This window comes from Micromys minutus (assembly GCF_963924665.1).
Source record: "Micromys minutus genome assembly, chromosome: X".
NCBI lineage: Eukaryota > Metazoa > Chordata > Mammalia > Rodentia > Muridae > Micromys > Micromys minutus.
In genome coordinates, this window is record NC_137970.1 from 73418316 (window position 1) to 73431956 (window position 13641).

At 40.3% G+C, this 13641-nt stretch overlaps 2 protein-coding genes across 2 annotated transcripts in view; both read right to left on the minus strand.

Annotated features, from left to right (window-relative positions):
• NOX1 (NADPH oxidase 1) overlaps positions 1-13641 on the minus strand; it is a gene marked incomplete at both ends in the record, with an annotated part of 376148 nt that overhangs the window by 126421 nt on the left and 236086 nt on the right. The window lies entirely within an intron of this gene.
• TRMT2B (tRNA methyltransferase 2 homolog B) overlaps positions 4179-13641 on the minus strand; it is a 64585-nt gene continuing 55122 nt past the window's right edge. The window contains exon 13 of the mRNA XM_080910972.1: positions 4179-4817. Within this exon, the coding sequence (XP_080767098.1) occupies positions 4691-4817 (127 nt within the window). The 3' untranslated portion in view covers positions 4179-4690. The remainder of the gene's footprint in view (positions 4818-13641) is intronic.

The following is a 13641-nucleotide window of genomic DNA, read 5'->3' on the forward strand; positions in this document are numbered from 1 at the left end:
GTAGTTTTATTCAACACATTAACACCATTTTGGAGACAAAAACCCAAGACAAGGATTCCCACCCTACCCCATGGCATGTAAGAGTTGTCTGGGGAGCTTTAAAAATAAAGGTGCTGTGGCCTCACTCACAGTAAATGTTGCACATCCAAAGCTATCTGAAGAGGCTATGCTCAAGAGCCTTGTTTTAACAGATCTTTAGGGACTAGCAAGATGGCTCAGAGGGTAAAGGTGCTTGCCACCAAGTGTGATAATCTGAATTACATCCTTGGTACCTACATGTTGGGTGGAGAACATCAACTGTCACAAGTTGTCCTCTGACCTCCATACATAAACAAGCAAGTAAGTAAGTAAACAAATGTAATAAAGGTGATTCATGTGTAAACAAGGCTGAGAATAGTCTCGCAGGGTTAGTGGTTCTCTATCTTGAGTGTAAATTATCATCACCAGCAAAAGGTGGCAAAACACAGATCTCTGGATGCCAATCCCAGTGCATCCAATTCAGCTGAATGATGTCTAAAATGCTGTATTTCTAACTGGCTCAAGGGATGCCAAAGCTGCGGGTCCAAAAAACACACTTGAAAAGTCAAGACCCACCTGTAAAGCACAGGAAAAAATACAATGAAATTGTTCTTAAAGAAAATAAAAGCCTAAAATATCCATATGTAATGTAATATAATGTATAATAAATATGTGATATGAAAAAAAATTTAGAGGAACAAATACTGACTGCTTAGCTTTTGCCCAAAACAGTGATTCTGGGTGTAGTCCAGACTAGCCGTGGACTCAGCCAGACTATTGCATCAGTCTTTCCTTTTTTGTTTCTTTTCCAGTTTTTTCATATTGGTTATTTATTTACATTTCAAATGTTATTCCCCCTTCTGTTTTCCCCTTCAAAAACTCCCTATCCCATATGCCCTTCCCCCGCTTCTATGAGAGTGCTCCCCCACCCACCCACTCCCACCTCACTACCCTAGCATTCCCCTATACTGGGGCATCAAGCTTTCACAGGACCAAGGCCTTTCCTCCTATTGATGCCCAACAAGGCCATCTTCTGCTACATATGTGGCCGGAGCCATGGGTCCCTCCTTCCATGTGTACTCTTTGGTTGGTGGTTTAGTCCCTGGGAGCTGGGGGGGATATTGTTGTTCCTATGGGTTGCAAACCCCTTCAGTTCCCTCAGTCCTTTCTCTGCTTCCTCTATTGGGGTCCCTGTGCTCAGTACAATGGTTGGCTTCGAACATCTGCATCTGTATTTGTCAGCCTCTGATAGAGCCTTTCAGGGAACAGCTATATCAGGTGCCTGTCAGCAAGCACTTCTTGGCATCAGCAATATTATCTGGGTTTGGTGACTGCATATGGAATGGATCCCTAGATGGGGCAGTCTCTGGATGGCCTTTCCTTCAGTCCCTGCTCCACTTCTTGTCCCTGTATTTCCTTTAGAGAGGAGCAATTCTGGTGCATCAATCTTCCAAATATTGGGATTATAGGCATGAACCTCCAAACCCAGCCCTTCTAATATTTTAAAATATGTGCTGTCCTGTGTAGTGTGTATGCTTCTGCACAGTGTGTTGTTTTGACATCTTTATGACCTGACTAAACACTCTGCCACACCCCCCAGCCACCCAATCCCCAAGAACTAGTCGATTCTTAGAGACAGCGAGGGCTGAGCTGAGCACTAAGCTATCTATTAGTCAGCTTTTCATCACTGAAACGTGTCGCCTAAGATAAGCAACTTGAAAAAGGTTGTTTTGGCTCATTTTTCTGGTCCGCAAACATTTAGCCCATTGCCTTTGGGCTGGTAACAAGTCAGACACCATAAGGACAAGGGAGCATGAGGTGGAGAAAAGCTTATGAAGAGAGACAAAGGAAAGGGTCAGGTCTCAATACCCCTTCAAGTCTCTAACTTCTCCCACTAGACCCCACCACCTAAAAGTCCCGTTACTTTCCACTGGTGCCGCAGACTGAGAGCAAGCTTTTGACATGTGGGCCTTTAGGGAATGGCTCCAAATCCAAACAACAGCCATGTCTCTGAAGACTAAAAGAGCCACAATAGAGCATACTTCCTGTAACTGCCCTGAATACTCAGAAAAGCAACCCTCCTCTACCATTAGCATCCCAGGGCCAGGTAGCAGACAAGTAGGGACCACTCCTATAGGTCTAAGCTTGCAAAACTGCTCAAACTAGTTCATCATAAACTTTTGTCTCTTCTCTGCCTTTCCCGAGGAAAACACATTAAAGTACATTATCCAAACCTTGCCTTATATCCTTCTGCCTTCTGATCATTCTGGTGTCTTCTCTACGTAGACCTGTGGCATACCTCCTACTCTTGCACTGTGAATGTATAAAATGCTATGTTCTTGAACCTCTGTGTCTCTTCTTGTTGCTGCACTTATCTCCAAAAACAATGCACGACATTAGCTTGAAATAGTGGTGTATATACATAATAACCAGTATTTGGAGGTAAAGACCACCAGCCTTAGCTACATAAGAAATTTGAGGCTAGCCTGGGCTAAGTGAGATCTTGTTTCACAGCACCAACAAAAACTGTCATGAACTATACCTCTATTTCGTAGAGTGTTTGCTTATCATGAGCAAAGTCCTGGGTTCTTTTGGGACACAGTCTGATTTAGGGGTATTTAGGACTAAGAAAAATTTAAACTTCCTATTGACATGATTACTATTATTACTAATTCTGGCAACACACTTAACCACCATGTCTTCAGACCATCAGAGTATGCAAAAGACTATGTTAGACAAGTACTCAAGGACAACTCCAGAACTGAAAAAAGTCATGGTAGAGACAGTGAATATAGTTAATTTCAACATCCACTTTACCCTCATACATACTGGATCACTATAGGATTACTGGTGCTTTCTCCCTCCATAACATACAGGACAGTCTAAGTATTCAGCCCTTTCAGAGTTTGTTTTTATTGGATATTTATTTTATTTACGTTTCAGATGTTATCCCCTTTCCTGGTTTCCCCTCCAGAAACTGCCCACATTCCATTCCCTTTCCCCCTGCCTCTATAGGGTGCTTACCCTCCCACTCCCTCCCATCTCCCCACCTTGGCATTCTCCTACATTGGGGCATCAAGCCTTCACAGGACCAGGGACCTCTCCTCCCACTGATACCTGATAAGGCCATTCTCTGCTATATATGCAGTTGGAGCCATGGGTCCCTCCATGTGTACTCTTTGGTTGGTGGTTTAGTCCCTGGGGGCTCCTTCAGTTCTTTCTCTAACTCTTCCATTAAGGACCCCATTCTCAGTCCAAAGGTTGGCTGTGAGTATCTGCCTCTGTATTTGTCAGGATCTGGCAGAGCCTCTCAGGAGACAGCTATATCCTTTCAGAGTTTCTTAACCCCTTTGAGTGTCTCTAATGACCAATTCTCCTTCTACAGGTTAAGAGATAAATGGTGTTATTGTTCTTAGAGATAACCACATTTTCTTTTTAAGTTTTTTAAAAATTATTTTTAAATTTTTTGTATTTGAATATGTGTGAATATGGATTTGTGCACATGAGTACAGTACGGGAGGTCAGAGGAAAAGATCGGATCCCGGAACTAGAGTTACAGGCAGTTAGGAAGAATTTGGTATGGATGCTAGAAATCAAACTCAGGTCCTTTGTGAGAGCACTATATGCTTGTGAATGCTGAGCCATCTCTCTAGCCACAGAGATTACCATCAAAGGACATTCAAGAAGTATCAAAGTCTAGAAAGCCCAACACACACACCACACACACACACACACACACACACACACACACACACACATCTGTGATTATAATAGGATAGATGATGATACCAGGTGTCTATCATTCTTCAACTTTTTTTTTTTTTTGAAACGGGGTCTCACATTGAACTTAGAGCTCACCTATCAGCTAAACTGACTGGTTAGGAAGGCCCTCAGGATCCCCCTGAATATAGATGCCAGTATGTCCTCTTATTATGTGCTGGAGATGCAAACTCAGTTTCTTGTGTATGTGCAGTAAGCACTTAACCCAGTTAGTTAGCCATCTCCTTAGCTTATTCTGCTCTGTAAAAAGCTCAATTCGGTCCTACTTCCTAAAAACATTTGCAAGGGGCTAGGGCTGCAGCTCAGCAGACAATTTCTCCTCGCATGCATCCTTCCCTGGCTCTGATGGCCATCCCTGCAGAGAGCCATGTGTGGTGCCACACGCTGTAATCCCAGCACTCAAAGTGCAGACAGAAGAATGCCAAGTTCAAAGTCAACTTCAGTTACATTGTGAGTGCAAGGCCAGTGTGTACTATGTGAGACCCTGTTTGGAAACAAAACAATGCAACAACAACAACAACAACAACAAAAACTGCAAATGGTAAAATCTCAGAGTAAATATACAGATTCCAGTCAATATGAAAGTATTGCTGGATGCTCAACAGTTATCCCCCACAACAAAAGCAGAGTCACATGGCAGGGAAAGGGTGTATAGACTGCAAAAGGATGGAGCGACCCAGATTCAGGTTCCAGTTAGGAGCAGTCAAAGCTAGGGAAATATGGATAACCCCAAAGGACAAGGACAAGTTACAGTTCAGTCTGCCTCAGAGAAGGAGGGCAGCCAAATTCTTTTTGCCAGGATTCAGATTGTTTTTTTTTTTTTTTCTGGTGATGCTTCCACAGTCTCCCATGGCACAAAACTTCAGCCTTATCAGCCTGCAGCCTCCTGGTCTCATCGAGTAAAGAGGAGTACCAGCTCGCAGTGTGGGGTGTGGGGAAATAAATCCACAGGTACAGCTTCTCTCAGGATGAAAGGGTCACCTAGAAGCTTCTTAGCAGAGTTTGGAGGGCAGCAGAGTCTGCAGAGAGAGACCAGAATATCAGTTCACAGAAACAAAGAGAAGCAAGTCCAGGAGCGCCTGCACTTACAATTGAAGTCTATCATCTGCAGGCACAGAGCCCGTGTGCCTCTCAGCCCCACTCCTCGGCATTTTCCTGTAACGGGTGTGCTTAGCCATCTTCCTCACTAGAGTACAGACGCTCGGCTCACAGAGGACTTGTGGTCCGACAGACATATTGTAAGCAGACAATATTAAATCAAAATGCATCTGAAGGACTGCAGAGATGGCTTTGGTAGGCAAGGCAACTGAGTTCAACTTCCAGAATGCACGGAAAAATGTAAAGTGTTGGCACAAGTTTGAAACCCAGTTCTGGAAAGTAAAACCAGGCTAGTGAGAGATCCTGTCTAAACAAGGCAGATGGCTTCTGAAAAACAATACCTTTAGGTTGTACTTTGGCCTACACACACACACACACACACACACACACACACACACACACACACACACCAGCTGATGTTTATAGGATGTACCCATTCTTTTGTGCTTTTATAGTATTGGACTGTATATTTCATCTTATCAAATTAAAACTGTCTTGCTTTTTTGAGGTCATGTTTAGAAATTTGCTCAGTGTGCTAGCTGGATTTTAGGTTTAGTCTTGTTTTTGTTCTTTTGTTTTGTCTTGTTTTTTTGTTTGTTTTCTGAGACAAGGTATCTCTGTGCAGCCCTGGCTTTCCTGGAACTCACTGTTTTGAACTCAGAAATTAGCCAGCCTCTGCCTCCCGGGTACTGGGATTTAAGATATGAGACATCATACTAAACTAGGTTTAGTCTTAACCCAATCATTATAACACTCATTGGTATTATATATAATATATGATACAATGCATTTATTTGAGTAAAAAGGAAATAACATTAAAAAGTACAAAAGGCAATCTTCCTGTCTCTCATGTGTCTTGGGTTCTTTCTTTTTAAAATATTTTTTAGATTTAATTTTAGTATGTATGGAGTTTTTGCTTGTATGTACATATATGCACCACATGTGTGCTTGGTGCCTGCAGAGGTCAGAAGAGGATGTCATGTCTCTAGAAATTAAAGTTGCACAGGGTTGTGAACTACCATGTGTGAGAGCTGGAAAGCAAACCCAAATCCTCTGCAAGAGCATCAATTGCTCCTAACCCGAGCCAGCACTACAGTCTGTCTCCAGTTCTTTCCAGACAGAGACAGTTATTATTAGGGTTGATTTCTGGAGGGGGCATTGCTTTAAAGACATCCTACAAAGTAATGGTGCTTCCTTGTGGTATTTTCAAAGCTGTATATCACATAGCACCCTCATTTCTTTTCCTCCTTCTCTGCCCTTCCCTGTGCTTCCTGCCTCTCTGAGTCCTTTCCTTTCCCCAGGGAGTCCCTCTTCTGTTTACCAGTCCCTTAAGATCCTCCTGCTATTTTATGACACACACACACACACACACACACACACACACACACACACATACACATGTACAAGTATTTACAAGGTAGGGTCCATGTATAAGAGAAAACAATTAGCATATCTCTTCCTAAGTTTGACTTATTTTCTTTAACATAATAATATTCAGTTTATCAAATTTCCTGCAAAGATGATTTTATTTTTCAAGACTTACTTTTTCATCATATGTGCATGCATGTATGCATTCGTATGTATGTGTGTGTGTGTGTGCATGTGCGTGTATACACATGTGCATGTGGAGGGTTGCCCAAGGAAGCCAAAGCTGTAGATCCCCTGGAGCTGGAGTCACAGGTGACTGAGCTGCCTGATATGGGTACAGGTAACAACACCCCATTCCTCTTCAAAACCAGCACATTTTCTTAACTGCAGAGCCCCAATTTAAATTTTTTCTCTTTAGCTCCGTTTTAATTTTTCTTGCTATCAGTATCTCATATAACTTACCAGAGTCTCTATGAATATATAAGCAAGCACAAATATATGTCCCTCTCATCCTTTAAATTAATCTCATCATACAATCAATTCTATACCTCATTAATTCTACATAGTAACAGCATTATCTCTCAGAACCTAAATTAAAAGCCACAAAATATGTACTCGATTATCCTTCAGAAGATACTATTGAGCTAAGTGTGATGGTGCACACCTTTAGTGCCAGCATTCAGGAGGCAGAGGCAGGAGGAACTTTGTGAGTTTGAAGCCAGCCTGGTCTACAGAGTGAGTGCCAAATGAGCAGAGCTCCATAGTAAGACCCTATCTCAAAAATACAGAAGGCAGAGGAAGAGAAAGAGGAGGAGGAGGAGGAAGTGGAGGAGGAGGAAGAGGAGGAGGAGGAATTAGGGATGTGGCTCAGCAGGAGAACACTCAGCAGCTTGTATGAAGTCCTGGATTTGATTTCTATCAACACTCCTGAACACAGACAAAGACATACATACTGGAAGCAAAGAGAGAACAAGGAGAAAGGGGGGAAGTCTTTCAAACCCTGTAGTTGACACTGAGACTTCTATCAGATATACATAATTCTAAAATCTCAATAGTAAAATGTCAACCCAGTTAAAGGTGCTCGGAAGAGCTGAATCTTGTGTTAACCTGTAAATATCTAAAGATTTGCAAATTACCAAATAAAGGGGCTGGAAAAGTAGCTCAAGTAAAATGCTGGCCTGGTGTGTACAAAGTATAAATATCATATACGTTATGCTAAGTGAAGGAAAATGCAAAGAAATACATAGTATATGGCACAATTCAATTTAATGAAATGCCAGGTAATTCTCAACACGTTACAACCAGATTCGGTGACGCATGCAAGCAATCCCAGCACTTGGGACATGAAGGCTGCAGATCAAAAATTCAAGGTCATTCTGGGATATAGAGGGAGTTTGAATCCAGCTGGGACTATATGAGACCCTATCTCCAAAGAAAACTGCTAAAAAATTATTAAAAACCAAAACACTCAAAAACATTACCCACTGGGAAAATGCCAAGAAATATGAGATACTGCTTCCCATGAACTACATTACAAGAAGAAAAGGCAGAAACAAGAGCTTAAGATACACCTCACTGGAAGAATACCTGTCTCGCATGTTAGTAGTCCTGGGCTTCACTACCACCAGCACTGGAAAAATAGTCTTTTAAAGGCCAATAACAAGATATGGAGAAGATACAGAGACTCTGAAATGCTCTTAGACCACTGTTGGTACAATAGGGCAGCTATTTGGAAAACCAACTGAAGTTCCTCAAAATGTTACACTAGTTACCATACGGTCCAGCATTTCTCTGCTTCGGTGTTTCTTCAAGAGAAATGAAAGCAAAACTTGCCCATGGATATTTATTGAACCATCAGTCATGAAAGTCATAAACTCATGAGCAGATAAGTAAGAGAGTGTATACATAACAGCAAAATATTATTCCTGTTTAAGACCAAGAAGAAACTGAAGGCAAGATAAAGGTTTAAACACAGCTAAATATCACACATAAGTTATGCTAAGTGAAAGAAAATGTGACTATATAGTATGTGGCACAAATCCATTCAGTGAAATGCCAGGCAAATCTAGAAACAAAGCACATTCATTACAGGTTGCCTAAGATCAGATGGCAGGGGTGGAGCTACACAGCGACACTAAAAAGTGCAGTTTCTTTTTCAGAAGACAAAAATGCTCCAGATTTAGATGGGGTGACAGCTGCATAGTCTGAAAACAAACCACCCAGAACTCACTGAACTGTCTACTTGTTAAAAAAAAAAAAAAGACATCTATTTCGCTTTATGTGCACTGGGTGTTTCCCCAGACGTGTTTGTCAGAGGAGATAGGCTCAGGAGAACAGGACCCTCTGATTCAACTCAGCAAGGCACATGTGAGCTCAGAGAGACTGAAGTAACAGCACGGGCCTACACCAGGTCCTCTGTGTGTATATTATAGCTACTCCTACTATGGAGACAAGTGGGTCTCTTTCTAGGGACTCTTTTCCTCCTGTTGGGTTGTCATGTCCAACTTTGATATAATTATTTTTGCTTCATTTTATTAGATTTTATTTTGTCTTGTTTCATTGTCTCTCAGAAGCCTGTTCTTTGCTTTTTTGTTTGTTGTTTGTTTGCTCTTTTTTGTTGTTGTTTTCTTGAGACAGGGTTTCCGTCTCTGCCCTGGCCTTCCTAGAACATGGTCTGTAGACCAGGCCAGCTTCAACCTCAAGAGATCCACCTACCTGACTGGTCCTCTGGGATTGGACTTAGAGAAGAAGTCATAATTTGTATTTTTTGAATTATTGAGTTTCTTTAAGTATACTTTGAATACTTATTTTGAAAAAAATGGAAGTTTCCATCTGGGGAAAAATGGAAATAACTTTAATTATTTCATAATTTTTTATTTTAGTAAAATATGCTTAATATGAATCTTAACCATTTTAAAATCTATTTTGTTTATTGATACATAGTCTCATTATGTAGCCCTGGTTGTCCTGGAACTAAGTATACGGACCAGGCTGGCCTCCTCAAACTTGCAGAGATCTGCCTGCCTCTGACTCCCAGGCTCTGAGATTAAAGGTGTGCACATTCACACCTAACAATTACAAAAGTTTGGTATCTACCATGTAGGTGCTGGGAACCAAACCTGGGTCCCCTGCAAGAGTAACAAGAGCTCTTAACCACTGAAGTATCTCTACAGCCTTAAAAATTGTATTCTTTAGATGGATAAGATTGTGTGGATTATGAAGCATATCTCCATTCATCTGCTGAAAAATAACATACTGTCAAAATTTTCCATTATCAGTACATTGTAGTGTATAGTGTTCCATCTTATGGAGATTATATTATAAATAATTTATCCAGTTCTCTTCTGATGACTTTTACAATATTTTTTCTTTTGATGTTAAAATATTACAATAACTATTTTAAGTGTCATTTTATGTATGGAAGTGAGCTGCAGAATAAAAAACCTGGGGGATAGGAGCTAAAGAGATGGCTCGGTGGTTAAGAAAACTGGCTGCTCTTTCAAAAGACCCAAGTTCAGGTCACAAACCTATTTGGCAGCTCAGAATCATTGGTAAGTCCAGTTCTAGACTATCTGATGCCCTCTTTTGACTTCTGTGAGCTCAGGCAACATAAGTGATATAAACGTGATTCAGGTAAAGCACTCAGTGCACATAAAATAAAGCAGGTTTACTTGAGGCATGCAATTCTGGATCACCAGCAATGCATACAACTAAAATTGTAATCGACATTGTTAAATTTACCTCTAAAGGTATGGTATTCACGTATCTAGATTAGTGCTCAATTTATACCAACATTTTAAATTTCTGTTGTGTCAGCAATGCATTATCAAACTTTTGTATTTTTTCCAGTTTGAGATGTAAAAAGTGTTTCTTTAGGAGTGTGGCTGCTGGTAGGTTCCCTGCGAGCATACAGGCAGCATGAACTGGACTCTTTTTAAAAAGAGAACAGGAATTTTGTAAGGTGACAAATTTGATCATTTTAATAGCACCAGTGAAAACGAAGACAAAGAAGTGTGGAAATATTATGCAAATAAGATATTCTTGCTCCACTCAAAAACCCAGCTGTTTATAAATAGGAATATTTGTCTCCACTAACAGTGTATTTGTGTGTTGTGTGTATGTAATAGGTATATGTATATCACATATTATATATAGTATATGTACAGTTGACATATATAATGAAAGATTCTTATTATTGATGATCAGTGATTATGTCTAAGTAAAAGTTGACAGTGATGCAATATACATTTATTTATTTTCACCTCCTGTTTATTATTGATGTTCTATTTATTTAATGAATAGCCAATTACATAAGGTTTTGCATAAAAAAACCAGATACTACATCATCAAAAAAACGGAGAACAGGAATTGGGAAGGAGATATGTTGAGAGTCTAGAAGGAGTTAGAGTAGGATAACAGGCTAGATATGATAAAAATAATACTAGATAAAATTCCCAAAATGTTTTTACATGTACATATGCAAGTGTATATGTATGCAATTGTATGCAGACACAGAGGGGTGTATTTCTATGTACATTGTTATAGGTTTGAGACAGACAGTTTCTATGTAGCTCAGACTGGCCTTAAATACTACTTCTCATGACATGGTCTTTCTATCCAGCCCTGGCTGTCCTGGAACTTGCTCTGTAGACCAGACTGGCCTTGCAGTCAGAGATCTGCCTGCCTGAAGCTCCCAAGTGTTGGGATTAAAGGTCTGTGCCACCACCTCCAGCTCAGATTTCTATTTTCATAGAGGCAGCAGCCCCTTACAAGGTACAAACACATTAATAGTACTTCCGTTTCTTATTGTCTGTTAGTTTTCCAACTGTGCAGTTTGCCTGTTTCTTGTTGACTTCTAGGGCTTGATTAGAGACTGGGGGAAACAAGTTTTGTAATATTTACTACAAATGGTTTCTGTGAGTGAAACTGTTTATGGTGCTTTGTGTCATGTAAAAGTTTCATGTTTTTTTTCTCCATAGTTTTATTGAAACATCATTTGATATAATACCATTTACCATTTATAGAGCTTATTTACAGAACATGTGTGTACCACTATCAGCACTTTTGGAACATTTTCATTAGCCCAGTAAGGTCCCATGTACCTCTTAACAGCCATGCCTTGCATTTAATTCAAACCCACAGTAGCTCCAGGAAGCCACAGACCTTTCTGTTTCTTGTCGATTCTGAACATTTTCTATAAATGTGCTTGTGGTATATATACTTGTATGTGGAAAGTGCACCTGCCCATACAGGTACATGTGTGTGGGGCAGGGGTGATGTTGGGATGTCTTCCTCAATAGCTTTACATTTTAATATTTGAGACAGGGTACCATTCAACCTGGAACTCATTAATTGGCTAGGTGGCTGATTAGTGAGCCCTTGGGATCTTCCAGTCTCTGCCTCTCAGCACTGAAATGGGGTCACAGATGTTGTTGTAAGACCCCGAGGAGTCTTAGCTCAGGAGCGCAGCCCACAGAACACAATTAGATGATAGACCACTGCAATGTGTACTTCTTGAGTTCGGGGTTGAGCAACCCCATGTACTTTTTTGTGAGGGGGTGAACTGCTATTTTACCATTGGTCAGCAGTATAATTTTCAGAAAGAGGAGAGGAAGGGGGGAGGAAAGGGGGAAGAAACTTTGGCAGTAATGTTATTGACAATTTGCATTCTCCTTGGAAATCAGTACAGGGAGGGGTAGGGGAGCTGTTCCTAAAGCAGTTATTTTTGTTTTATCTTAACTCAGCTTGGTCAGTATAGCTTGACCTGTCCACTAAAACTTTGTTTTTATATTTTTAGAACCTTGTTTATATTTTTTAAAACTTTGAGGGGTTTTGTCCTGTTTTGTTTCTCAGAATTGGGTGATTAGAGCATGAGTTAATTATGACATGCATCAGGACCCTATCTAGAGCTTTCTAGAGGGTCAAGTGGTTATCAGTCAGTATATTCTGTGTTTTGTTCTGAGAATTACTCTGGGCCATTGTTTTTATTTGTCAGGCACAGGCGGGATCTCATAGCCTTAGGATGACTGGAAAGTCTCTGAATATGACTTTAACCATTTCTGTGTCTTTAGGGTCTCACATTCTAAGAACAGGGTGTTTTGGAAAAGTCTCAGAGTCCCTAAAAACTTTGTTTTTCACATCAATGTGTGCTGCTGCATCTAACTTAATATGTGGTCTTTTGTGACTGGCCACTGGTATGATTTATAAATATCTCCTCCTTTGCCATGAGCTGTCTTTTCATTTTCTAGGTGGTAACATTTGTAGTATAAAAGGGTTTTTTGTTTTGTCCTGACTTTAATGCTATTTTTCTTTTTTTTCTTTGGGCTTTTGATAATTGTATTAAAGAAGACTTTGCTTAATACAAGGTCATGAAGATTTTAAATACAGTCTTCTAAAAATTCTACAGTTTTACCTCTCACATTTAGTTCTATTATATATATATTTACATACATATATATGTATGTGTATGTGTTATTGTTTCAGTTTTGTTTTATTGAGCCAGACTCTCAAGTAGCCCTGGCTAGCTTCAAAGTTAATATGTAGTCAAGGATAGATGGCCTTAAACTCCTGCTTCTCTTATCTCTACCTCCCAATTGCTAGAATTACAGACATTTATCACCACTCTTGGCTTAGTTGTTATACATTTTTATTTCATTTCTATGAATGGTTTAATGAAGATTGACACTACATAGATAATAGCCCTCCTGTCAAATTAACCTAACAACGGTTGCTTTGCATCCCTACTCCCCACAATGCATGTGGAATAAAAACAATCACTGGATGATCAACTTCTTTGAAAATATTTACAGGGCTAGAGAGATGACTTGGGGTTTTGTCTGTTCTTGCCAAGGATCTGAATAAGGTTCCCAGCACCCACATGGAAGCTCATGACCATCTATAATTCATGTTCAATGGCATCCAACACCCTTTTCTAGCTTTTTTGGGCACCAGGCACAGACATGGTACATGCACATACGCATAGGCAAACACTCATATACATAAAATCAAAATAAATCTTCTTGAAAGCTACTGTGGAAATCAATGTGGAAGTTTCTCAAAAAATTTTAAAACAGAACTACCATATGACTCAACTATATCCACTGGGTTATAATATACCTAAAGGATTCCAAGTCAGCATATTACAGAGATATAGGTATATCTATGCTTGCTACAACCTCAGTCACAATAGGAAAGAAGTAGAAACAGTCTAGATGTTTATCAGGAGAGAGTTTACAAACGTGACATAGGGCTGGGGTGATAACTGCATGTTAGGACCTATGTTTGGATCCTCAGTTCCCATGTAAGAGCTGGGTGGCAGCACAGGTCTGCACCCTCCGCACTGGGGGTGAGGGAATGGAGAGAGGCAGATAGGAGGGC